This window comes from Motacilla alba, chromosome 5 (assembly GCF_015832195.1).
Source record: "Motacilla alba alba isolate MOTALB_02 chromosome 5, Motacilla_alba_V1.0_pri, whole genome shotgun sequence".
NCBI classification, from domain to species: Eukaryota; Metazoa; Chordata; class Aves; order Passeriformes; family Motacillidae; genus Motacilla; species Motacilla alba.
In genome coordinates this window covers 9,521,536-9,548,256 of record NC_052020.1, presented here as the reverse complement: position 1 = coordinate 9,548,256, position 26,721 = coordinate 9,521,536, and the positions used below count along the sequence as shown (strand labels likewise).

The 26,721-nt window shown below is 51.8% G+C and overlaps 1 protein-coding gene across 1 annotated transcript; it reads left to right on the top strand.

The window, feature by feature from the left end:
* Positions 1-32: 32 nt before the first annotated feature.
* On the top strand, positions 33-26,378 carry NUP160 (nucleoporin 160). The gene is made up of 35 exons (XM_038138911.1): positions 33-278; positions 446-656; positions 1,579-1,801; positions 1,885-1,963; positions 3,184-3,298; positions 6,333-6,491; positions 7,263-7,340; positions 7,885-7,982; positions 8,572-8,656; positions 8,888-8,956; positions 9,593-9,676; positions 10,121-10,291; positions 10,376-10,475; positions 11,618-11,783; positions 12,331-12,446; positions 12,553-12,713; positions 13,839-13,972; positions 14,244-14,314; positions 15,789-15,948; positions 16,404-16,473; positions 19,210-19,308; positions 19,554-19,673; positions 20,348-20,443; positions 20,531-20,625; positions 21,269-21,365; positions 21,457-21,562; positions 21,675-21,835; positions 22,362-22,422; positions 23,546-23,656; positions 24,635-24,758; positions 24,950-25,051; positions 25,274-25,415; positions 25,605-25,730; positions 25,805-25,909; positions 26,000-26,378. Exons 1-35 carry the CDS (start codon positions 76-78, stop codon positions 26,084-26,086), a joined length of 4,185 nt encoding a protein of 1,394 aa, XP_037994839.1. The 5' UTR covers positions 33-75; the 3' UTR covers positions 26,087-26,378.
* The last annotated feature ends 343 nt before the right edge of the window (positions 26,379-26,721 follow it).

Below are 26,721 nucleotides of genomic sequence, written 5' to 3'. Positions count from 1 at the left end.
CCCGCCGGGGGGCGCCCGCTCCCTCCCCTTCCCGTCGTGCCCCGCGCGGCCAAGGCGGGAACGCGGCGGCCCAAGATGGCGGCGGCTCTGGCGGCGCGGAGCTGCCTGGAGCTGAGCGCGGCCGGCCGGGCCCCGCCGCGATCCCCGCAGGAGCTGATCTTCGTGCCCCCCGGCATCGCCCCGCTCCCCGCCGGGCGCTACAGCGACAGCGCCGGCGGCTTCTGCTACCAAGAGAGCGCGCAGCTCGGGGCCGCCACCAGGAATCGCTGGGTGCGATGGTGAGTGCACGCCCCCGTCCGCCTTGCCTCGCTTGGACCCTCCTCATCCGCGCCTCGCCCTTCTCACCCTTCTGAGACCCTCCTGTCCCTCATATCCCCCTCATCTCTGCCCTTCTGTCCCCTCTCAGAGCCTCCTGGTGCTCAGGTGTGCCGCTCTGTTCCCGCAGGAGCACGTCGGGGGACACGGTGGAGCTGGTGGAGGAGTCCCTGGACGTGAACCTGCTGAACAACGCTGTGCGGCTGCGGGTCCAGGGCTGCCCGTTCCTGCCGGGCGGGATCCACCTGTGCGAGGTGCAGAGTCACCTGGTGGTGCTGCTGCTCACGGCGCAGACCGTGCACCGCCTGCTGCTCCCGCACCCCGCCCGCCTCTACCGCAGCGTGAGTGCCGGGAATGCCGCCGGGCGCCGGGCAGGGGACCCTGTCAGCGCAGGGAGGGCTCGGGAACGGGGAGGTGACGCAAAATGCATCGAGAGCAAGAGGAAAAGTGGAGGTTTGGGGAATTTAGCCGTGTTTGGCTCAGGAACTGGTGGGGTGTCCAGCCTGTGTCATCACACTGTAGTTGAGCTGCTGCTGGGAATGAACCTCAGCTTTTCCAGAGCCCTTCCTGGCTGGGTTGTCTTTTTTTCCCCTCAGCTGAGAAGGCTGTAGGCTGATTTTATCTGGGTTGGAATCTGTGTTTCATGTGGCAGGTGGATCCTAGGCAGGGTTTATATCACATTTACCATCATTCCATGGATGTGGGCTGGAACTGGATGGATTTTAAGGTCTCTTCTGACTGAAACCATTGCAGGAGTCTATGATTTGCCCCATTTGTTCTGACTTTTCCTCTTGTGCCTGCTTCTTACTAGGATCCTCTCCTCTCTTGGAGAGCTTCTCTCTCCATGAAAGCTCCAGAGAGCTTTCCCAAGGGATGACCCTATGCTGTGGCAGAGCTGCTCTTCCTGGGATGTGCCACCAGCAGTTTTCTCTGAGCTGTACCTGAGATTTTTTACTGGAAAAATCCTTTTTATCAAGGAGACAGTTGCCATTCCATCGATGTCTGGTGGTTTGTTTTTTTTTCCCTGTACCTTAGATATGTGTGCTCAGGATTTGATGTTTTATGGAGTCCTCTAGGATCATGGACTCCAGCCCTGCCCAGGCCACCCATGTCCCCCTGCGCCACATCCACACAGGATGGGAATTCCACCACTGGAGCCTGTTCCAGTGCCTAATTATCCTTTCCATGAAGGAATTGTCCCTGATATCCAACCTAAACCTCCTCTGGCACAACTTGAGGCTGTTTTCTCCTGTTTCCCCAAAGGAGCTGATAACAGAGAGCCAAGTGCAGTCGGTGTTTACAGACGTCAGCAAAATCCACATCAGGGATCCCTCCAATTACTACGTGATTCCCAGCGTGCCAGGGCTGGCTCCCAACTCCGTGGCCTCTGCAGCCTGGCTCAGCAGCGAGGGGGAGGCTCTCTTCGCCCTTCCCTCTGCCTCGGGAGGGATCTTTGTCCTTAAGCTGCCTCCTCCTGATGCTCCTGGTAAGGATTGGAGACTGCAGCCCCTCTCCCATCTTGGAATTTTATTTAATCTCCATTTTTGATTTTCCTTTTTGTATTTGAAGGAAGCGTTTCTGTCGTGGAGTTGAAGCAGAGCTCGGTGGTGCAGCGTTTCCTCACGGGCTGGATGCCCACTGCCATCAGGTGAGTGCCTGGAGGTGGATAAACTGAGCTAATTTTGGCTTCTGGATCCCCTCACCTGGAATTTTTAGCTTGAGTCACACAGGCACCTATAAATACTCCACCCAAAAAAGTTAACAGGGTCACAGGAGCTATCAGAATACGGAAGCTGGGAGTGGAATGCTGGATTAGCAGGGTCCTGCTGTTCCATGTGTCTGTGAATATGTTCTCTAGTAATTGGCCTCCAAGGATTTGCTCAGGACGTGGCTCGCAGCCAGCATGGATTAGGGATTACTCTGCCCTGGTGCTGAGGAGCCAGGCGTGTTCCTGATGAGCAGAGGTTACGTGGGGATCACACGGATGCTCCGTGGTGGGTTGGGATTGTTAGGGTGGCTTAGAGGGCACAGCTGAATCCTAGAGCTTTTGTGGAAGTGGGAGTGGGTCCTTTGATGCCCTGAGTGACTTTGACCATGGGGGGGGGGTCTGCCACAATGGATGGATTGGATGGATCTGGCAGGATCCATGCTCCCAGATTGCTCTCCTCAATTTGCTGCTGTTTAAGGTTTACTTTTTTGCTGTTTATTTGTGTACTTTTTGGGCCTGAGGCTGCAACAGTGTCCTTGGTTCTTGGGAAAAAGACTGTTTTGTCTAACCAAACTGGGAAGAGAACTTGCTAGCACTTCATATGCAGTTCAGAGTCACATACTGATGCGGTATGGAATCTGGAAAATATGAAAGCTGAGGCAGCATTTGAGGCTGTCAGGATCCTTGCTCATGGCTTCTTGGATCCTTGTCGGGCTGGCAGGATCCATGCCAGGACTGCTTCGATCCTTTTTACCCTCTGGATCTTTCAGCTGTGTTTTGCAAATACCAGGCAGGGAGTGGGGAAGTGGGAATGTGTTTCAGTTCCGCCAAAACAAGTGAAGAACTGGATGTCGCTGGTGTGGTGGGATCCCCTGCTCTGGGGATGCTGAAACATTCCCTTCTCCTGCTCTCACCTAGTGGTTTATTTGGATTTAAGCACAATGGAGGAAACTCGCTGCCATGGATCTGTGCGCCTGCCATGATTTTAGAATCATGAAATCCTGGGATTTGAGTTGGAAGGGGCCTTTAAGGTCATCCAGTCCCACCTTCTGCCTAGGGCAGGGACCTCTTCCACTAGACCAGTGTCCAGGCTGGGTTTGGACACTTCCGGGGATGGAGAATTTTCTTTGAAGGTGTTGATGTAACCTCTGGTTTTCCAGAGGCGATGGCGGCCCCTCGGATGTGCCCGTCAGCCTCTCCGTGCACTGCCTGGATCACGATGCCTTCCTCTTCGCCCTCTGCCAGGACCATAAGCTCCGGATGTGGTCCTACAAGGTGAGCAGAACCTGGGGTTGGGGGAACAAAATGAAGCCCAAGGAATCACAGCTGAGTGCTTGGCATGGATCTGTCTCCCATTAAATTGTGGCTGTGGCTTCTCCACACTGGGATTTGGGACAATATGTGAGACCAGTCATGGTGTGTGTTTGTAGCAGTGTCTGAAGCAGGGGATTTCCTGCCCAGCCTCAGGCACACAGGTTGTGGGAACTGGGAGTGGGGCTGTGGCTGAGCCCCGTCCCCAGTGGGTGCAGCTGTGAGGAGCAGGTGAGCAGTGTTGGGGGCAATGAGCCCTGGAGTGCTGAGGTGTCACTGCCCAAGCACCAAAGGGAGCAGAGGGCACACAGGGGCACTGCATGAGCATGAGGGGTGTAAAAGGCTGGGCTGAAGGACAAGATGAGCAGATGCTTGCAGCCTTCTGAGGTGATGGGCTGTTACTCTGTATGGGCAGGTGCCTGAAGCCTTCTGGTGTGGTACAGTGATACTCTGGGTGGGTTGGAGCTTTCTGAAGTTGTATGGTGGTGCTCTGTGTATAGTGGCCCTCTCAACTGCAGCCTATGCTGTGGTGTGTGTTGTGACATGGTGACCCTGATGTGACTTGGGATTGGGCTGTAGGATGAGGTACAGCCAGAGAGGGAGCCCAGCCTAGTGTTGAGAGCAGCAGGAGAAGCTGCGTGCTCTAGACCAGAGTGATTTTGACACCTGGGGCACGGCTGAGCCACTGGGGACATAATGGGAAATAACAAGTGAAGAACAGAGTGTTTTGTCTACGTGGAAAGCTTTGTGGAAAAGAGAAGGCATTGAGACTACTGACTGTGCCCTTTGTGTGTTTTACCATGGGCAAAGTCATAGGATTTTAAGACTGATGCAAGTACTGCATTTAGTGTTTGGAAAGAAGTTAGGAAAAGACTATGGGACCTACCTGCACAGAGCTGCCAACGTGCAAAGGACAAGCTGGGAGATGTGGCACACCTCCAGCTGATCACTGTGCAGAGCTTCTTGTCTTCCCCTTGCAAGAATATCAGCAAGGTGGTACTGTGGAAAGAAATGCCCAAATTTCTGCATCTTGAAAGGATCTCCAACAGTCACCTGTCTTAGTGGGCAGTGGACAAGCCCCCCAGTTTTCCTGGTGTCCTTTGTGGCATCAGAAGAAGATATGGGCAAAAACAATGTTGAGCTGAAATGGGTTGAATAAACCAAGCTGTACTCCACGTCAGGTGACTATACTGAATTCCGCTGTAAACCCAGATATTTGAAAGTACTCCCAAATTCAGAGTAGAGTGTGTGGAGGGGATTTTGGAATATGTGTGATGCACACCGGGAAGGAACTGCTCCCTGGGTAGGAACACTGTGGAAAAGAACAATGCTCAGTTGCAGTCATCCAGCCAATAGAGCCCTTACTATGGCTCAGGGGAGCCTGCTGTCTTTGAGTGCAAGTGCTGATACCGGCAGATTTCCCAGAGGGAAAAATTCAGAGCACAGTGCCTGGATGGAGTGATTCTATATCCTCTGTGTGAATAATCATCCTTGCTTGGGTAAGTGGAAATGGCATGAGGGAGCCCAGCTGTGGAAATGACAGAGCTCTCAACCGACCTGGTGCCTTGAGCTCGACTTTTTCTGGTGTTTCCCATTTTACTGTGCTTTGTTAGTAGCTTGGCCAATGTTCTGTCTTGGAATTTGTTCTTGTTGTTATTACTGAATGGTTGTCTTTGCATATTATCCACATCAGATCTGGTTTTGTAAATGTATTTACGTTTTATGCAGACAAAGGGCTGTGTTTGCATTTTGTTCATTCTATACTGATCTCACTGTTATTTTATTAACAGTTGTAAAAGGATTATAATTTGGAATAATATAGCTGCATAATTATTGATATTGTTAAAAGTTGTATAGTTATTGGGGGAATTGTATAGCTGTTGATTTTGTTGATATCCTGGTGTTTGGCCTTTGGCTTATTCTTGTATGTTGCTATTGATGTCAATATTCTATAAATGTAAGTATAAAGGTTTTAATGGTATGCAAGTTTAGAGAGTGAATCGAGGTCAGTACAGGGATGCATTCTAGAGTTGGTGGAAGCTACAAAAGAGATATCTGTACCATGTTTACTGTTTCTTCTGCAAGGGCCCTGTAGAGAAATTGTAGACATAGCATTTATTTAAAAGAAAAAAAAGGAATTGTAGGCACACAGGTTGTGGGAACTGGGAGTGGGGCTGTGGCTGAGCCCCGTCCCCAGTGGGTGCAGCTGTGAGAAGCAGGTGAGCAGTGTTGGGGCAATGAGCCCTGGAATGCTGAGGTGTCACTGCCAAGCACCAAAGGGAGCAGAGGGCACACAGGGGCACTGCATGAGCATGAGGGGTGTAAAAGGCTGGGCTGAGGGACAAGATGAGCAGATGCTTGCAGCCTTCTGAGGTGGTAGAATGCTACTCTGTATGGGCAGACACCTGAAGCCTTCTGATGTGGTACAGTGATACTCTGGATGGCTTGAAACCTTCTGATATTGTATGGTGATGCTCTGTGTATCATCATTCCATGTATGTGTGGCTGTCTCAACTGCAACATACACGTTCCTGGGGTGAGGGTTTTTTCCAGACCTACTGGAGCACTTGGGCAGGCAGGCAGGATCACTTTGAGGCCCAAGGAGCCATCCCAAATGGATTTTCTCCTGCTTTCAGCAGTAATGAAAGTGTCTTTGTCAATAGGAAGTTAATAAGAGCCTTTTGCTCCAGATATTGAGTGCCAGAGCTAATGGAGCAGCACGGTGCTTTCACGGCTCAGTGGCACTGGAATGTGCTGTGGGAGGGAGGGGAAGCTTTATCCTACATGCCTGGGCTCTGGCAGCCCGTGGGATTGGTGGGAAGGGGGCCCAGGTGAGCTGGGAGAAGCCAAGGAGTGGTTCAGGTAAATGTATGGAGCCTAATTGACATCTGTCGTGGAAAGTTCCGGGCAGATGTTGTCTGGAAGGGGAAGGGGAGGAGCAGTTTCTCAATCTAGAATGTTTCCTAAGCTGCTCTCCTGATGCTTTTGTTGTTTGCAGGATCAGATGTGCCTGATGGTGGCGGATCTGCTGGAGTTCATGCCGGTCAGCAGGGACCTGCGGCTGGCGGCCGGCACCGGGCACCGCCTGCGCCTGGCCTTCTCCCAGTCCCTGGGCCTGTACCTGGGAGTCTACATGCACGCTCCCAAGCGAGGGCAGGTACAGAGCCACGGGCTCTTCAGGCTGCGGGAAGAGCAGTCATTCCCCTAGGACTTGGGTTTGGAAGGCAAGAAATAGGGAAAAGTTTCATGTGTGACCCTCTGGAGGGATCGGTGGTTTCTAAATCAACGTTTTTCCCCTCTCAGCATTGGGGGATATGTGTGCCCGAGCCCTGGGAGCGGAATTCCCTGTGTGACTAAGCTGATCCGTGAGGGCTAGTTCACTTGTTTACCTCCTGCTCTGAAAGCGTGGATGTGCCGTGGGAAAAGGAAAGGTCCCAAAGGAGCTAAAAGCAGGAAAATGCTGGTGGTGTGTTTACGCCAGGCTCCTGGGAGCATGTGGATGCTTCTGCAACTCGGGGAGAACTTTTCTTGGAGAACGATAAATTTAGCAGGAGGGGAAGGACGGCACAAACCAGGCTCATCTGTTGGACAGCTTATCCCTTTCTCTGGGGAATTCCCACACAGAACAAGAGTGTGTAACATGAGTCCTGCTGTCCCATGAGTGCTCTGCTCTGGGAAGAACATGCAGAGCTTGCCTGCAGCTGAGGAATTGGGGCTTTCAGGTCTAGGCAGGGATGAGTGTCCTTGGGGAGAAGGGTGAAGCCAGGATTTCTGTGCAGAGGGTCGAGTAGTGTGCTCAGCTCACCCCTCTTGTCCTCTAGGTTCTGTTGCCCCTAGCACCAGGCAGGGAGATGGAATGGAATGATGATATTCCATGAGATGTGTTGGTTTAATCCTTCAGGAAATGATTTATGAGGTGTGTTTGTAGTTTTGTGTCTTCCAGCTGGTGAGCACTGAGAGCAACCGCTACAGCCTTGACCACATCTCCTCCCTGTTCTCCTCGCAGGTGAGAGCTGGGGCCTGGCCCCCAGGAGGAAGAGGCCTGGACTTTGGGATTTAAATCACAGAGTCACAGAATGGTTGGGTTGGAAGGAACCCTTTAAAGCTCATCTTGTTGTTCCACCCTCCTGCTGTGGGCGGAGACACCTTCCACTAGACCAGATTGCTCCAAGCCCTGTCCAACCTGGCCTTGGATGCTTTCAGGGATGGGGCAGCCACAGCTTTTCTGGGCAGCCTCAGCACTCTCACAGGGAACAATTGCTTCCAATATCCCATCTGAATCTCCTCTTTCTCAGTTTGGAGCTGTTTCCCCTGTCCTGTCACTCTTAGCCCTTGTCAAAATTCCCTATTCATCTCTCGTATAGGTTTCCTTCAGGTACTGGAAGGGGCAATTAGGTCACCCCAAAGCCTTCTGTTTTCCAGGCTAAATAATTCTCAAAGCCTGTTAAATTCCACAGGGGAATGTTTTGGTGTTGTTAAGTACCTGCCTTTCTCTGCTGTATTCTAATTTGGGAATAAGAAAGGAAATTGGCTCTTTTCCTCTTTCCTAGGAGACTCTGGTTGACTTTGCCTTAACCTCGGCCGAGATCTGGGCGCTGTGGCACAACGAGGAGAACCAAACTGTTGTGAAATACATCAACTTTGAGCAGTGAGTTTTGGGCATGGATCACTGGGATAACTGCAGGAAAACCCTGGCAGACCACCTCAACTTAGAGATTTATACTCAAGCTGCTGGAACATGGAAAATGCAAAAATCCAGGCAGCAGGATTGCTGAAAGTGGAGTTTGAGCATGGCAGAGGGAGCGTTGTGCTTCCCCACAGCTCCTTCAAAACAACCAGGTGGTCCCTTCCAGGAAAAAACATGATTTGGGGAGATGGTGATGGGAAAGGATCATCCCTGAATATAAAGCTGAGAGGATGGCTTGGTGCAGAGCCAGGGAGTTGAACAGTGGATTAAAAATCCTGAGGGTGCAAATTTTAGGAAAAGAAGCTACTAGTCAGTCTGAGAGTTGCTTGTGAGTTCATGGGATGGGGAGAAAATTGAATTAAATGAAGGATTCCAACATGTTTCATCAGTTTATGGCTAGGAATGCCACAGTTAACCTCTCCTGCCAAGATCTGTCCCTTGTCACTACACAAAGCTCCTTTTCCACATTTAGAGGGCTGTTTTTGCTGATGAAAGCCACAGGTTTGGTTCAGGTGGATGCCAAGCTGATTCCAGGTTTGTTTCCTTCCAGGAATGTTGCAGGCCAATGGAACCAGGTGTTTGTGCAGCCGCTGCCTGAGGAGGAGGTGACGGTCCGGCAGGATCAGGACCCCAGGGTGAGCCAGCTGTAGAACAGCACCAAAAATAAAGGGGTCACTCAGGAGAGAGAAGGGGAATAAACAAAGTCAGGAGTGGGCAGGAAGCCATTTCTGATCCCAGGCTAGAGCAGGGTGTGGACAGAAACACAGATCCAGGGGATGATGTTGATAATAGGAGGAAAGACCAGAAACAGCAGCTTAAATGCTCTGCTCATCCTTGAGCTTCCTTAAGTCACAATGTTTTTGCAGGAAATCTACTTGGAATATCTCTTCATGCCGGGCCGGTTCACTAATGCAGCCATCCAGAAGGCTTTGCAGGTAAGTGAGAGGGAATTTGGGATGCTCTCTGTGCATCCTCTTCCTGCCCCTTTAGATGTGAGGCAGCAGGATTCCTTGGAGTTCTTGCCAGGCGTGTTTTCAAGGGGAGTCCCTGGGGCGAGTTGGTGGCTGCTGGGCTGCACTGCAGCTGTTGTGTGTGCACAGCTGGAGATGGAACCTGGAATCCAGATAATTGGTTTTTTTCCCCTTGGATAGCACAGCAAGTTGCTGAGCTTGTTTTTCATTGCTGATGATGTAGCCAGGAGAATGGGGACTCAGCGCCCTGTGGTGCTGTTTGTCAGGATGTGTCATGGAATCGTGGAATTACTAAGGTCAGAAAAGCTCTCTGAGATGGTGGAATCTGACAGTTCCCTCCAGCACTGCCAAGACCACCACTAACCCATCTCCCCAAGTGCCACATCACACAGATTTTAAATCCCTTGAGGTGTGGTGGTTGCACACTGCCACACATCCATATATCCCAAATTTAGCATCCAGACCTTTTTTTTCAACACTTCCATCCCACAAAGTGCTGGCTGATGCTCTCGTCCTGCTTTACCTCACTGAGTGCTGCTTGAACCTTTGGTGAGACTTTTATTTTGCCTTAAAATCCAAGTTTCTTGTGCTGCTTTGCAGATCTTTTCTCAAGGAACCGAGAGGCACATGGATCTGACGTGGGATGAGTTAAGGAAAGAGGTCACCTTAGCTGTGGAAAATGAGGTGAGATGGATTTTCCTTCCAGGATATTGTGTTGTACATAGTGTCGTGATATTTTAGGTGACAGGTGACCCCGCACCTTGGCTGATCCTTTTTTTCTCCAAAGGGAATGATGTAACTTTTTAAAAAGTACAAGTCTTCATCCTTCCTGCCTGGAGTTTCCTTTCCCTCTTGGGTTTTTGGAATCCTGGCTGTTCTGTCTCTGCTCCCTGCGTGCATTTTAGTCACCCATCACGTGGTGCCCAGACCACCAGCCCGCAGAGCAGTTGCTCATCATTTTGGAAGAGAATCCAAAATAGAGGGATTATCTTCCAAATAATCCAAATAACAATTATTAGGAGACCTACTTGAGAGATCCCTAGGTTCTTTTTGGGTCTGAATTCCCTTGTTTTATCCTGTTCTTATTTCACTTGGCTATTCCTGATTCCCTTGTTTTGCCCCCACCAGTTCCAGGGCAGTGTGACAGAATACGAGTGCTCCCCGGAGGAGTTTTGGCAGCTGCAGGTGGAATTCTGGTCCAAGTTCTATGCCTGCTGCCTGCAGTACCAGGAAGCTCTTTCCCGGCCTCTGGCCTTGCACCTGAACCCCTACACCAGCATGGTGTGCCTGCTAAAGAAGGTGAGGCTGGGTGGTGGTGAGATTCCCTGAACAAGTTTCTCCAGAGGATTTGGGAAGCTCAGGGGCTTTCTCCTCACCTTTCAGGGCTCCATGTCCTTCCTTGTGCCCTGCTCCTTGGTCGATCATCTCTATCTCCTCTCCAACGAGCACCTCCTGACCGAGGATGATGCTGCCATCTTTGAAGGTGAGAATACGTGCAGTTTCTTCCCTCCTTTCAGAGATGTGGGAGCTTCCATAGAGATCCCTTGAGGAGCTCCTGATCCATAGTTGCATGGAGATAGTTTTATTTTGGCTTTGCAGGGGTACTTATTTTGTGAAATTTGCCATCATGCTCACACCAGCAATTAGAAAATAGTGTCAAGGCTGCCAGTAGAATCATGGAATTGTTTGGGTTGGGTGAAATTCTTCCCTGTGAGGGTGGGGACGCCCTGGCACAGGTGCCCAGAGAAGCTGTGGCTGCCATCCTTGGGAGTGTCCAGTGCCAGGTTGGACAGGGTTTGGAGCAGTCTGGGATAGTGGTAGATGTCCCTGCCCGTGGCAGGGGGTGGGACTGGATGGGCTTTAAGGTCCATTGCAACCCAAACCATTCCAGGATTTATGAAATGTTTTCACATCAGCTGTGGAGAGGGGCCGTGCTGTTCCTTGTCTCCAGGAAGTGAATGCCAGAGTATGGAAAACATGTCATTAATATTGTCACCACAGTGCCCTCTGTGCTTTGCTGGCCCTGGAATGCCGTTTCACTAAGAAAAAGGCAATGGAAAATGTTACCTAAGCTCCACTTTCATGCTTGAGTGATTTTTATATATTTTTATGAAGTGGGATCGTCATCTGTTTGGTTGAGCTTTTTGTGGAGCAGAGGGAAGGAAAGCTGGAGGCCTGGGCTAGATTTGGGAGCCTCAGCAGGAGCCCCAGCAGTTCTTTCCCTGGCTGTTTTAAACACTCACTGTCTCAAAAAAATGGGATTTAATTTAAAATCTGACCAATAAAGGATTGCAGAGCCGAGCTGAGCCATTTTCTTCAGGATATATTTTTTCACACTACTTATTTTCTTTCAACCTGTGGCTGGAAAAAATCCCTTGGAGGGAATTTCATTTTTTTATTGTTGCATCATTTTTTATTTTCTGAATAACGAAGCCCAGATTTTTCCCTTGTTGACTCCTGAGCTTTAATTCAGACTCATTGTTATTGGGGAAGGTTTGGCACAGGGAACTGGGACCAGTCTGCTGTTACTGGTGATAGGAGCTGAACTAACTGGCTTTTGCATGGTCTTCCCACCTTCCCTTGGAAATCTGTTGGAAAATACACAGTTAGATTCTTTCATTGCAGATTTGGAGATGTCTCGTGATGTTGTCTGTCTTGTCCAGTGCCTTCGCCTGATCGGAGAATCAATTTCTATGGAAATGGCATTCATCATGGAAATGGCTTGCTCCCGCCTCCAGCCTCCAGAAAAGGCTGCAGAGCAGATCCTGGAGGACTTGATAGCTAATGACACGTAAGGAGATGTGTTTTCCAGAAGCTTCTCAGAGTGGCTGAGCTGGGATTGTCCGGAGTTGTCCCTGCCTGACATCCAAGGGTGTTTGAGATGTGTGAGCTCCTTGCCCTGTGCTGCAGGAGACTTGTCCAGGGATAGAGACCGTTGTTTGGAGTTGTTAGCAGGGTCTTCCATCCACAGCCTAGAGAGCAGAAGAGGCACAGATTCCTGTTAGGTGTGGAAAGAAGTGCCTGAAGACAGCAGGGAAAGGTCAGAGCCCTGGTCAAACCGTGTGGTCCTGTGTGGTTCCTGTGCTAACCGAAATTGTTTCCCTGTGGAATGCCAACTATCTGGCTGTTATTTCCTGGTAGCCTGAGGGAGTGGAATAAATAGACTGGTTCCTGCAGGCACTGTAATAAAACTCACCAGCTAGCCAAGGATTCCAGTTAGGAATGTCCAGGCTGATCAGATACCGATCCTCACTGGAAGGGAGTGTAAGGGAGCCCTCTTCAGTTGGAGCCTCAGGTTGCTGTTCATGATGATGGTGAGGATATTTTTGATTTTGCAGGGAAAATGTGATGGAGGATATCCACAGTAAACTGCAGGAGATCAGGAACCCCATCCATGCCATTGGGTTGCTCATCCGAGAGATGGACTACGAGACAGATGCTGACATGGAAAGAGGTGAAAGCTCTTCACCAGCTTCTGGGAAACGCTAGGAAGTGTCCTTATCCTGGGAATTGTTCCTGCCTGTGTGGCTCCTGCCTCACCTGGGTGGTTTTCCCCTCAGCTCCTCACCTGGCGCTGCGCATGAGCCTGTCCCAGCTGTTCGGCAGCAGCACCGCGGCGCACGTGGTGTGCGGGGGGGTGGCCAAGATCTGCACCGTGCGCTTCCTCCTCTGCCGGGACCTGCTCATCCTCCAGCAGCTCCTCCTGCGCCTCGGAGATCCCGTGAGTACAGCTCCTGGGACTCGGGAATCCTGTGGGGTTCCCGCTGCTGGTGCAGGGTGGAGCTCTGTCTCCTCCCACAGGGCTGTTGGAATAGCCCGAGGCTTGGGCAAGTCTTGCTCTCTCCTCCAGCTGCTTTTGTCTTCCTAAGCAAAGCAGCCTAATTCCCTTTATTCCTCTCTGAACATCCAGGAAGCAGGAAGCCAAGCTGTATTTGTGGGAGGAGGGCATGGATTCCAGCCTCCTGCGTGAATCAGCACACATGCAGCTCTTCCAGCTGTGCCCTGGCCCTCTCCCAGCAGCGATGGCAGCTCCGTTCTCTGGCAGCACGCTCCAAGGTTGCAGTTTCAGCCCCTTGGAAGCTGCTCCAGCCAGAGCAAACAGCCCCCACGACGGTAGCTGTGTTTGTAGTGGTGGGATGGACTGGTCTGGGTCTGTCCCACCAGGCCTGAGGCCACGTGAGGCAAGGTGCTGCTGCTTTGGATGAACACAGTGATGCGGAACAAGTCCTCAGACAAGGACAGCCTTGTTTAAACCAATATTATTTGCTTAGAAATAGCCAGGAGTTTCCTGGTTGAAAATAAATCCCTTTTTCCTGGATAAGGTTATCCTGGTAGTATTCAAGGTGCGTTGCAAGGTGCCCTCTGAAGCTGGGCTCTCCCAGACCATGAGGCATGTGACCTGCTGCTTTCCCACCTTGACGTACCTGTGTCCTTCAAAAGCTCAGATGGTTTCATCTCCTGTGACTCTTTGCTGGAGCTTATGGACCCTGAGGTGATCTCTGCAGCAAAGCCATGATTTCAGTCTCAGGGACAACAATCCTGCAATGCTTTGGGTTGAAAGGGACCTTAATTAAAGACTGCTTAATTCCAAGGCCCTCACATGGGCAGGGACATTGGCCACTAGGCACCTTCCAATCTGCTCTTGAACGCTTCCAGACGCGGGGCAAGAGTCCTGGGAGGACCTGGAGTAACCTCCAGCTGGTTCCCTGGGAGGGCAGAGTTCCTGCCAGGCCGTTGAGCACCTTGCTGTTTGCAGAAGGGACACGCTGGGCCTGACACGAACCTCTCTGGTTGCCCTTGTCCTGCTGTTGCTCCAAGTGTGCCAAGCTCTGGGCTTTCCTTGCAGATGGTTTTGGGAGGGGGACAGCTCTTCCAGTCCCAGCAGGATTTGCTGCACCGCACCTCTCCCCTGCTGCTGTCCTACTTCCTGATCCGGTGGGCGAGCCAGTGCCTGGCCTCCGACGTCCCTGTGGACACGCTGTAAGTCTCTACCTGACCTGGCTTTGAGTCCTCCTTAATCCACCTGAAATGCCCTTCCTGGTGTGGAAAACGGGTGGTTGCTGTGGGAGTATCACTCCAGGAGCACTGGGGAGGGTTCTTTTCCCTTCCATGTTCTGAGCTGACTCTGCCTTGTGCTAAATCTGCCCTGCGAGGCCTCGCTGTTCCGTGCTCCGTAGGAGTTGAACAATGAGCGCAGTTAAAGCGGGAGGCGTTCTGTTGGCTCTTCACTGATGGCTCCTTTCTTCCCTAGGGAATCTAATCTGCAGCATCTCTCCGTGTTGGAGTTAGCAGACACCACGGCCCTGACACCACACAAGCTGGGTAAGGTGTCCACGGATCATCAACTCTCCCTTTCTGTTATTTAAGCCTGTCTCTGCCACCTGAGGGAAGTGCTTTATGCAGGGAGCTAATGGACTGTGTGGTTGAATGACCCTGATTTAAGTGGGGATGTTTGTCAGGCTGTCCACAAAAGAAAACCAACAAAAACCAAACAACAAAGGATCTCGGAGCTCTGAACTCAGATTTTACGCTCAGCCTGAGAAGGATGGGAATGCCTCACTGAGCTAAAAATTTGTCATTCTAACCCTGGCCTCATCAGCCAAACTTTGCCCTTGTGTACTTTACCGTGGCTTGCTCAGACCAGGTCTGTCACAGAGTCCTGGAATGGCTTGGGTTGGAAGGACCTTAAAGCTCATCTCATTCCACCCCCTGCCATGGCAGAGACACCTTCCACTAGCTGGAGTTGCTCAGAGCAGCCTGCTCCATCCAACCTGTCCTGCTCTCCAGCCTTTGCCCTACAGCAGCCAAGAGCAGCAGCTCGGGGAAGCAAGAAAATGTAGAAGTGCTTGCTCAAAACATGTTTAAAAATATGGAAATACCTCCCCAAAACATCGCAGTTGATATTTGGTTCATATTTTTAAGTTCTACTGCAAAGATGTGACTTTAGTGTTAGTTTTTTTATTGGGAGAATATAAGGCTGCTTAATTAGGGAAATGTGGGCCTTGAAGTGGTTCCAGAGGGAGGAGGTGAACAGGGATGGGAAGTAAACATGCAGGTAAGAGCCTGCTGTGACTAGTCAGCACTTGGAGGCTGAGATACTTCAGAAGGAGCTGGGGAAATCTGGGACAAACAGGCAGCAGTGCTGCATGTGAGCTGGGAAAGAGCTTCCTCCACTTTCTGACATCGGTGATCCTCAGAGCCTGAGCTCTCCCTGATGGAGAGTCTGGGTGCAGGAGGCAGTTGGAAATGTCAGGGAAGTTGAAAACATCCTTTGTGTGTGCTGGTGTCGTGGGTTATTTCTTGGCTGGCTCGTGAGGAAAGTCCTGTTTGGCCGCTGTTCTTTGGGGAGAAATATGTGAAGCATAGGGAAGGAGGTGGCAGCTCCGGGAGAGGCGTTGGCAGCAGTCAGCAAGGGGGGATTTTTGGGGTGCTGGAATGAGGAGGGAGGGAATGGAACAGCCAGCTCAGCACTCCCTCAGCCCTGTTGTGCTGGAAAGCTGCAGCTAGGCTGGGAATAACAAGTGGAGAGGGAGCAGAGCCCTTTTTTTTGTGTGTTTTAATTGAGCTGTGGTGAATAAACACTGCAGGATGGGGCACTTTGATCTCCTGCTGCTCCCTCTGACTTAACCAGATGGCAGGAGAAATCCAAAACCAACAAGTTGGAGTGTGGAACGTGCTTTTGGTTTGCCCTGGCTTAATCTGTGCTGTTTGGGTTGATGAGCACAGGATAGGGTGGAAAACCTGGGATCTCTACTGCAGGCTCTCTACTCACTGTTCCTTTAATTTCTACTTTTAGTATCCGGCCCTCAAACAATCGTGGAGCTCTTCTTTCAGGAAGTGGCCAGAAAACACATCATATCCCGACTCTTCCTGCAACCAAACACCTCTTTGGCTGAGACAAGTTTGAACTGGCCCCACCTTATCACCTCAATAGTGACTGATTTTCTGCCTCTCCTGTATCCTTGGCTGTGAATCCATTGCCACTGAGCCTCCTGCCATTTCAAAAGCAGTTTTCCACCCCCAAATTTCCAAGACAAACCTCCTGAAGGAGTGAGGTTGTTGGCATTAGTGGAATTTGTGGGTATTTTAAGATTTCACAGATTTCAGCCTGTTTAGGTGCACGATTAAGGATTTGAGTTTTTGACTTTAAGCCCCTGAGCTCTCACTACTTGACTTGGTGGGGCGGGATGCTGGGGGATTTGGAAGGGTAACAGGAGTTGGGGATTAGATGTACTGGTGATTTTGTTCTAATATGGATAAATCTTATTACAGAATAATGATTTGTATAAAGAGCAGCTTAATCTTCTCTCCTTTCCCCCCACAAACGGAGCATGAGAGGCATGTTGGCTTCCAGACTAGTGCTCCTAGCTCTCCAGACTGGATTCTCCAGTGTTCCTTAACCTCTGCTCAGATGGCCCAGCAATCCCAGCTTCCTCTTCCCAGAGTGCCTGATGGCGAGCTGTCAGTACACCCAGCTCCAGGTGAGTGCATCATGCCAGCCTTCTCACAGGTGCTGGAAAACTCCCTCAAACGTCATCTTTCCAAATGCTGGAGTTCTGCTTTCCCCTAGTCATGAAATCCTGGAATGGTTTGGGTTGGAAGGGACTTCAGAGCTCATTCAGTTCATCCCCTGCCCTGGACAGGGATACTGTCCACCATCCCTGGTTGCTCCAAGCCCTGTCCAAACTGGCCTTGGACATTTCCAGGGATGGGGCAGCCACAGCTTCTCTGGGCAGGCTGTGCCAGGGCATCCCCACCTTCACAGGGAAGAAATTTTCCCAATATCCAGTGTAAATCTCCCCTGATTTAGTTTAAAACCACCATCCCTGATCACTGTTCTCCGAGCTGAGACAACACCACAGAGTGTTTGATGGGGAGTGATTCAAGATTGTGGAATCCCAGAACAGTTTGGGTTGGAAAGGACCTTAAAGCTCATCTCATTCCACTCCCCTGCCATGGGGGAATCATCTTCTGCATTTTCTCTTTCATCTGTTTTCAAGAGCATCCAGATACTCAGGTTTATGCTATTCCCTTTCCATGGAGGAGTTTATTCTCCCGGGGCTTGTCTGACCGCGTGACGCCACGCTCCTGAAACATCTTTGCAGAGCCTGTTTAAATATCCCAGCAATCCTAGAGCTTGTTGGCTGCTGGTGTGCCCACAGCCTTTCCTGTACCACCTCTGCCTGTGTTTGCCCATGGGGACCTGGGTTCAGACGGATTTCTTCAGCCCAGAAAGGACTAATTTATTTCTTATATGTCCTCATTAGTAAAAAAACAGTGTGAGAAACACACCTGTCATCATTCCATCCCTGGCTGCTCCTGGCATCCCAGCAGCAGGGATGGTGAACTCCTGATTTCCAGGGGTTTTAGACTGCTGTATTTCAGGTCACTGTTCCTCCACCTTTCTCCCTGTGCTCTTGGCAGTTGGAGTTGCTTGTGCTCGAGTTCTGACCCGCACAATTCCTTGTCTGCAGCTCCACGTGATCTGCAGCTTTATTCCTGTCTGGGCATTCCTGGAGGCAGCAGGCCAGGCAGGCTGTTAGTGACGACCTGTTTTTCAGCAGAACCTTTTATCCTCCCAGCCCCTCATACCTGGGGGCTGAATTGCTTCCTTTTGTGGTGCTGCTGAGAAGAATTGAGAGAAGAATTTCAATTCTTCAGAGCTTTTGAGCCAGGAAATGCCAGGATTGGAGCAGCATCATTCTCCCTCCTGGCATATGTGCAGGCTTTGAATCTCCTCGCATTTCTTTCGCCTCACTGGTGTCTCCTCCAGGCTTTTATCTTTGCAGAGCCTGGCTCCTCCTCCTCCCCAGTGCCTTCTGTTCCTCTCCCTGATCCCAGTCGGTCACGGAAACTTGGATTAAGTGCCTTGACCCCGGGGAGATAGCAGCAGCTTTGCTGTGAGCATGGTGACCCAAACTGTGGGGGTACAGGAGGCTCCTTGCAAGGAGCAGACGGGCACAGGGGCAGTCTGGTGACGGAGCAGAGGGCTGGGACATGGGCCAAACCTCTCCGTGTTGCTCACTGTGCGTGACAAGCTGGAGCAGGATTTATCCCTTGTAGCTGCTAATCCAGGGAGTGAATCCAGGCTCTGGATACGTCGCCACGTGGTTTTGAGAGGGCTGATGGCCAGGAAAGGTGAGGCAAGAGGTGCTGGTGGTTTGTGCACCTGTAGAGGTGACTTGACTTCCAAGTCCTGGTTTCTCCTCCCAATTCCTGCTGAGTGCCACGGCCCTGCTAGCAGGACATGGCTGCTCCTCCAAGGATGACGAGGATGCTGTGCTGGCACAGGCCCAGGCTGGGTCATCTCGCTTTGTCTGTGCCCTCGGCGCCCTCGGCACTCTCTCCCATATGCTGTAGTCCATGTGCTTCCTTGGCTGCTGGCCCTCTCCTGCACAGGTATTCCCCTTCTAGCACCTGCCTTGCCCACTGTACTGCAGCCTTAGCTCTGCCCTCCACACTCTGTCCACATCTCCCCTGCAGTTCCCTGCAACAGGATGTAGGAAGAATCCTGTCTGATTTTTGGGTGTGTTGGGAGCTATTTCTGAGGTGCTTCACACAGACACTGGAGCTGTTCAGAGCAGTTTTTTCCCAGGAGCATGTGGGGGATATCTCCCCCTTACAGGGCTGGAGCAGCTCTGCTCTGGAGAGCTGAGAGAACTGGGACATTCAGCCTGGAGAAGAGAAGGCTCCAAGGTCTCCTGGGAACCTCTTCCAGTGCCTAAAGGGGCTCCAAGAGAGCTGGAGAGGGGCTCTGGACAAGGACCTAGACTGACAGGGTAGGGGAAATGGCTTCCTGCTGAAAGAGAGCAGGGCTAGACGGGGTATTGGAAAAAATTATTCCTTGTGGGGGAGCTGAGGCCCTGGCACAGCCTGCCCAGAGAAGCTGTGGCTGCCTCATCCCTGGAAGAGTCCAAGGCCAGGCTGGACAAGGCATGGAGCAACCTGCTCTAGTGGAAGGTGTCCTTGCCTTTCACAGGGCTGTGGGTCTGGATGGGCTTAAGGGGTCCCTTCCAACCCAAAATCACTCCAGGATTTCATGATCAGTGCATCCAAGGGACTTTGGGGCTGGAAAGACCAGCCCTCAAGCTGGAGAAGCAGGATTTCTCTGAGCACAGTAGCTGAAGGAACCCCCAAAATCTTGCTGGTGCTGGCTGCCCGCAGATCACAAGCGAGCGCTGACGTGAATCCAAACTCCCATTCCTTCTCTCCTGTAGGAATACATCCGACTGCTGCAGCCGTGGTGCCACGTGAACATGGGCTCCTGCTGCTTCATGATGGGCAGGTGCTACCTCGTCATGGGGGAAGGGCACAAGGTGAGGCCTTCCCTCATCTCCTTCCCAAGGTCTGGGACCTTTTCCCTTGGGTAGGGAAGGTGCATTGGAAACATCCTTCCCAAGCTCTGCCTCTTTTGGGAAAGGATGGGATTGGAGCGGCTTTGTGTGATCCGCTCTTGGGAAGATTTCACAAGCTTGGGACGGGCAGTATTGTCCCCTCACCTGTACAGCAGGTGGATCGGTCACCTGAGGGGACAGCGAGCTGATTCCAGGTCTGCTTCCAGGCTTTGGATTGTTTCTGCCAAGCTGCCTCTGAGGTGGGAAGAGAGGAGTTCCTGGACAGGCTGATCCAGCCCGAGGAGGGCGAGGTGGTCTCCACGCCACGCCTGCAGTACTACAACAAGGTACGGTGCTGAGCGGGTAAACTGGCACCCGGTCCTTCCACACTGGAGAGGGAATTCCTGCCCGATCCCTGCCTTTGTGGGAAGTGACTTGAGCCTCAGGAAACTTAGCTTTTGGAATGTGAGATGTGTACTTTCTTTGCTTTGTTTGGGGGTAATGACAAGCTGAGTATGTGAAATTTAGGTACTTTCCACCTATTGGTTTCCTAATAGCTAAGGACTTTGTTATCCAGCAGAACAAGGCAGGATGAGATCCAGATGCTGGAAGCAGAAGCCAGGCATGTCCAGGCTTGATGTAAGATGCTGCCTAAGGCAAGGGTTACTAAGCTCTGAGGCAAATTAAAATGAGTATGTTTAAATTGAGATAGCATCTTCTGCATAATGCTGTGGTTCTGGCAGGCTGCAAGCCTGGAGCTGGGCTCTTGGTGAGGGATTCCCTGGATTTAGGATCCAGAAAACTAAGCATTAGTGGTGAAATGCTTCAAAAATCCCCCATGTACAGAGGTGAATCCTCCAGAGAAGCTGTAACCTGGTCCTGTTGTGCTGGGATTTCATCCAGATCCGTGTGATTTACCCAAATATTCCCCTTTAAAGTCTAGGAGCTGTTCCCTTCAATGTCTTTAGGGGCAGGAACAGCTCCTAAAATAAAAACAACAACAAACCCTCCTGCCTTCCAGGTCCTTCGCTTGTTGGAGATGCTGGGTTTGCCAGAGCTGGTCATCGAGCTGGCCACCCTGGCCATCATGGAATCAGCAGATGACTGGAGAAGCCAGGTACAGCCACTTCTCTCCCCGTTTCTTCAGGAACCTTTTCCACAGGAATTTTTTGCTGGGTTTATAACTGATCTGTGCTGTTTTCAGGCTACTTTGAGGACCTGCATCTTCAAACATCACTTGGATTTGGGGCACAACAGTGAAGCCTATGTAGCTTTAACACAAAACCCAGATCCAGGCAGGTGGGTGACAGGCTTATGCCTTTGTTGGAGGTCCGTGGTTTCTTTTTCATTTTTCCATGAAGCTGAAAAGAAAATGGCACTTTAGGGGAAGGCATGACTGCTGTGTTAAGTTAATGTGTAGAGGTGGCTTTAAAAATGTGGAGTTCATTTTTGGATGTTCGTGTGAAGGACACCTGAGATTAGCACCCTCTCTTAAGAGGAAAATGAGAGGAAGAAAAACAGGGAAGAGACCAAAGGATCATGTGTGTATCACTGTATATTTAGAAGCTGTAGGAGCCTAGTTGATTTGGTTTAATAAAAAGATTTAGTGATAAGTTTTCAGCTTGGAAAGTGAACTGGCTAGGGAGGCTTTATCCTAGCAGAGAAAAATGTTGGAATAACGGGAGAAATAGGAATGCTTTTTAACTAATTGAGGGAGGGAGACTGCCGTCCTGGGAGGCCTTTCCAGAGGATCTCTGTTTCCAGTACAGGAGAAACTTGAAGGTTTGAGTTGGTTCTAAGCCAGGAAAAAACCTGCAGAGCTCATCCAGAAGCAGGAGCTTGTCACAAAGTGTTTGTTTGTGGCTTAAATCCTGGGTTTGTTCCTGCTCCTGGGTTTATTCCTGCTCCTCCAAAGCACAAAGGGTTGTGCTTCCCTCTGCAGGCAGCTGGACTGCCTACGCCAGCTAGTGGTGGTTCTCTGCGAGCGATCCCAGCTCCAGGACCTGGTGGAATTTCCTTACGTGAACCTGCACAATGAGGTAATCCTGCACTGGGATCACGGCTTGGGGGGGGGGCACAGCCCTCCGTTTAAGGGGATTATGAACCCACTGGAGCTTCTGTGTGCTGCAGGTTGTTGGGATCATCGAGTCTCACGCTCGGGCCGTGGATCTGATGACTCACAATTACTACGAGCTGCTCTACGCCTTCCACGTGTACCGGCACAACTACCGGAAAGGTAAAGCTCGGGATGGCACCTTGTACCTGCCTGGGACACCCTTTCCCTGCCCCTGCCAGGTGTGTGGCCTCTCTCTCCAGGCTATTGGCTGATGGCTTTTCCCTGTTTTCAGCTGGAACAGTGATGTTTGAGTACGGCATGCGGCTGGGCAGGGAGGTGCGGACGCTCCGAGGGCTCCAGAAACAGGGAAATTGTTTCCTGGCTGCCATTAACTGCCTGCGGCTGATCCGCCCGGAATACGCCTGGATAGTGCAGCCAGCCTCTGGGGCTGTGGTAAGAGTGCTGAGCTTCCTGAAAAGGAGCTTCCAAAAGCCTTCCTGATGGGAACAGAGACTGGACTTCTTACCTGCTGCGTGTGACCAGCTGCCTTGCTCTGCTCATCAACCCTATCCGTCACCCTTGTGCCATTCCCTCCTTTCTGGGGCAGGGCGGAAGCAGGGTGGCTTTTGGGAACGGGCTGGTGGATAGATCCAGGAGTGTATCACCTTGTGCTGAAGACAGCAGATGTTTTGGGGAGTGTGAACAGCTGGAATTCCAGTCCAGAGGAGAGTTAGTGTAACAGGGGTTGTGTTTCAAATCCCAGTCAGGACTCAGGGAGGTGCTGGCTGCAGCCTGGTCACCTGATTGTGATGTTCCTGATAGCCAGGGATAAAGTAGCCTGAATTCCCAAGGGACTGCACAGCTTCCCTGGTCCAAATCAAGGCTTGAACGGAGAGCATTTGTTGGGATTTATCCTATCAGTGATTTATCCTTCAGCAACCAGGTGAGTATAAATCCTCTTTCTGCTTTTTCCTGCAAGTACGAGCGCCCGGGAGCGTCCCCGAAGAGGAGCCACGATGGGGAGTGCATGGCTGTTCCCAGTAAGTGCCCAGTCCTGGTCCTTCCCATGCCTCTGGAGTTTCCACAGCTTCTCTGCAGCTTGCATGGGAGCTGGGACATGGCTCAGGACAGCTCCTGCCTCCATCAGATCAATAATTTGTGGGATTTTAAGGTTATTAACTCTCCCAGTGTCTCCCAACAGCACGCTGCCACTATTCCCCAAGGAATACAGCAGTTTTCCCAAGGGAACAGTTATTCCCCAAGGAGCTCCTGTGCCTGCTCCTAACAGCTTGATGCCTTGACAGCACTTTGTTCAGTGGAAATAACTTGTAATTCAAAACAAAACCAGCTTTTTGAGGCAATTTCTAGTTTTTCAAAGCTGTTTGTGCCTTTGGAAACCCTGTTGGGAATAAGCTCTGCCTGTGTCTGCCACAGCCCAGGATGTGGGATCAGGTTCTCCTCAGTGTTCCAGTAGGAAAATTTAAGGTCAGGTATTTTTAAACCTGCTTTTTCTGAAGAGGTTTTTTTTTTTTTTTTTTTTTTTTTTTTTGTGGCGTGTGCCTGGCAGGCAAAGCAGCAGCTGTTCCCAAATATTATCTAACATCTGGAGGAGGAGGAGCAGGACAGTGGTATCAAGGACAAAAGCACAGTCAAGGGAGCAGGGAAGAGTCAGCAAATCCTAATCATTCCTTTGGTGCTTTTTGGGGTACAAATCCTCTTCGAATGGCAGAGGAGTGTAGAGATGCTTTTACAAGGGCTCCCCAGAGACCTCAGAGCCTCTTCAGTGCCTCAAGGGGCTCCAGGAGAGCTGGAGAAGGGCTTTGGACAAGGGATGGAGCGCCAGGGCAAGGAGGAATGGCTTCAGACTGACAGAGAGTGGGACTAGATGGAATGTTGGGAAGAAATTCTTCCCTGTGAGGGTGCAGAGGCCCTGGCACAGGTTGCCCAGAGAAGCTGTGGCTGCCCCATCCCTGGCAGTTTCCAAGGTCAGGTCAGATGGGGCTTGGAGCAACCTGATCTAGCGGAAGGTGTCCCTGCCCATGGAAGTGGATGAGTTTTAAGGTCCCTTCCAGCCCAAACCATTCTGTGATTCCATGACATTGTGCACAGTGCCCAAAGAGCCCTTTTTTGAAGTACTGAGAGCCCGGTGTCCATCTGTTCCAGCCACTCGGCAGATCGAGATCCTGGAGCTGGAGGATTTGGAGAGGGAATGTCTGCTGGCACGGATCCGTCTGACTCTGGTGGAACACGACGTGTCAGCAGCAGCTGTGGCAGGTGAGGGGGGTTCAGCCACTCTGTCCTGTCCCAGAGGCAAGCCCAGAAGCTGCCAGGGACCATCAAATTCCCATCACTACCATGAAATCCAGCCACTGACTTCAGCAGGTCTGAAATGCACATTAGGAGAACCAATTTCAAGTTTTCCACCTTTTTTTTTGGCTTTTTCAAGCTCTGGTGGTCTGCAGTGGGTGTGGGATGAGCTTCTGAGTTGGGACAAAAAAAGGCATTTTGGAAATAATGGAAGCATAGAATTATTAAGGTTGGAAAAGACCTCCAAGATTGTTAAATCCAACCTTTTTAATTGATGAATAATTTATTTTCCTGGATAATCCTGCTTCATGGAGCGGTGTTAAAAAGTTGGGAGAGTTGTTCCTTCCTGGGAAGCAGGAAGGTGTAGCTCTCCCACCTGGAGTATTTTACTATCTCTGGTAGAAGTTACACAACATCTCCACATCTTTCCCCTCTGAATGTCAGGAGGAGGTGACTTCCCAATGCGGGATTGCAGGGAAGGGATGGAACAGCTGCTTTGAGGGCAGAGTGGTGACGCAGGGAGCCGAGTGCCACAGTTTCTGTGCTGCCAGAATATGTGTGCTTGGATGCAGGCCTGTGACGAGGCTGTCCCCTCCCTAACCTCAATGATCTTGGGCATCTTTTTCCAACCTCAACAATTCAATGATCCTAAACAGCGGCAGCATTTCCTTGTCGTGTATTGCTACCTGTGTCCCTCTCCTGTCCCTCTCCAGCTGGTGCTCCATCAGGGACAGCTCTGTGGGTCACAGCTAGTCCCTTGAGGGAAGCTGCTGGACTCATGGGATGCTCTGGAGGCCAGGAAAGCCTCCAGCCATGGATTGAGGAGTACTGCTGCAGGGTGCTGGAGGCTGTTGGTGCCCTGCTGCTGCATCTCTCAACGAGTAACACAGGGTGAGGCACTGGGGTGTTACTGGGGAGGCTTTACCTGCTCTTCCTCCCCTTCAGGCAACTCCACGCCTGAGGAAACGGTGTCTCTGCTGGTCCGGGCCGGGCTCTTCGACTCGGCCATCACCCTGTGCCAAACCTTCAAGCTGCCCTTGACGCCCATCTTTGAGGGCCTGACCTTCAAGTACGTCCGGGTGCCCTCCCACCTCGGGGGATGCAGGGGCTTGGGCATGGAACTTGCCCAAGAGCCTTCTTTCCCTGCCGGTCCAGCTGGGTTGTTGGCTGGGAATAGTCCTGTAAGGGATGGCTTTGATGCTGCTGGGAAGGGGCTGGGCTCTGGAGGGACCCAGCTTCCCATGGCTTTCGGTCATGCAGGTGCATCAAGCTCCAGCTGGGAGGGGAAGCGGCGCAGGCAAAGGCCTGGGACTGGCTGGCAGCCAACCAACTCTCAGCCCTGGTCACCACCAAGGAGTCCAGGTAGGTTTATCTCCACAGTTCGGGAGGCAGATCTGGAGACAGGAGCACTGTGCAAATCCAGAGGCTCACAGGTCCTTCATCCTAAGAGCCAAAACTGTGGGCACAGGATGTGGGGAGAGCTGTGCTTCCACCCGATCCCCACGTTGCCTGGAGCACACCGTGGCCTCACAGATGGGGTAGGAGCCGCTGGCACGTGTTCCATGGGGAACTGTTTGCTTGCAGTGCCACAGATGAAGCCTGGAGGCTGCTGTCATCCTACTTGGAGCGTTACCCATCCCAGAACAGCCTGTACCATCGCTGCGTCATCAACAAGCTCCTGGCACACGGGATTCCTCTGCCCAACTGGCTCATTAACAGCTACAAGGTGAGCACAGGGACACAGCTGTCCCCAAAAACCCCAACATTCCAGGTGTCCCAGAGCTGCCGGATCACTCTCCCTCCAATGGACACCTGACAGGTGTTCTGTGCCTGGTACCAAGGCTCAGAGCAGGTTCCCTCAGCGTGGTCCCAGTCCGGGTCACATTCCCTGGCTGAGTTTCCCTCTTTGTGGCAGGAAGTGGACGCTGCTGAGCTGCTGCGCCTGTACCTGAACTACGATCTGCTGGAGGAGGCCGTGGATTTGGTCCTGGAGTACGTGGATGCTGTGCTGGGCAAAGGGCACCAGTATTTTGGGATCGAGGTGAGCTCACACATTGTCGGGACGTGGCAGGACGTTCCTTGGGGACATGATGTGAGGGTTCCTGTCCCTTCCAGGTCCCTCTGTCCCCAGCGTCCCCCACGATGTGGCTTCCCTACACTGCCATAGACCAGCTGCTGCAGGCGCTGCGGGAGAGCAGCGCCAGCGAGAACAGCGTCGTGGTGGGTACCGAGCTCCGGAACACCGGGATGGGGCGGCTGGGAGGGGTGGTGGGACAGGGTGGGATCCCTCGTGACTCCTGCCTCTCCCAGCTCTATGAGAAGCTGAACGACAGGATGGAGGACTACCAGCAGAAGGTCAGCGTGGCCACCATGGAGCGCCTGTACTGCCGGCCCTAGTCCGGGTGACATCCCCAGGAGCGTCGCCATCCCGCCCCACGGTGCTGGTTTTACCCATTGGTTTTCCATAAGGATCCGGTTCAGGGAGGTGGAGTGCCGAAGGCTGTGTCCCCTCACTGTCCCTTTTGTGGGCAGTGGGTGAGCAACAGAGCTGGGGGCTGTGGCCACAACACCCCCTTGCTCTCTGCCTCCTCCAGACATGAAACTGTTGGGAGTTTCTTTTATTTATTGGTATGTTTTTGGATCAACTTTAATAAAATGGAAGTGTTATTTGAGGTGTGCGTAAGGATGTGGTGGGAAAAGTGTGGGGACTGTGGTGCTGCTCTCCAGGGCTCATCCCCATACCACCCTGGTGCTAGGGTTGGGATCTAGGGCAGGATGGAGCTGGAGAGCCCCGGGGAAGGATGGAGCTGTATCCCCAGTGCGGTTCAAGGAAGGATGGAGCTATATCAGTGCAGTTCAAGGAAGGATGGGGCTGTATCCCCCCCATTGCGGTTCCAGGAAGGATGGGGCTATATCCCCCCCAGTGGGGTTCAAGGGGAGGATGGGGCTATATCCCCAGTGTGGTTCCAGGAAGGATGGAGCTGTATCCCCAGTGGGGTTCAAGGAAGGATGGAGCTGTATCCCCAGTGGGG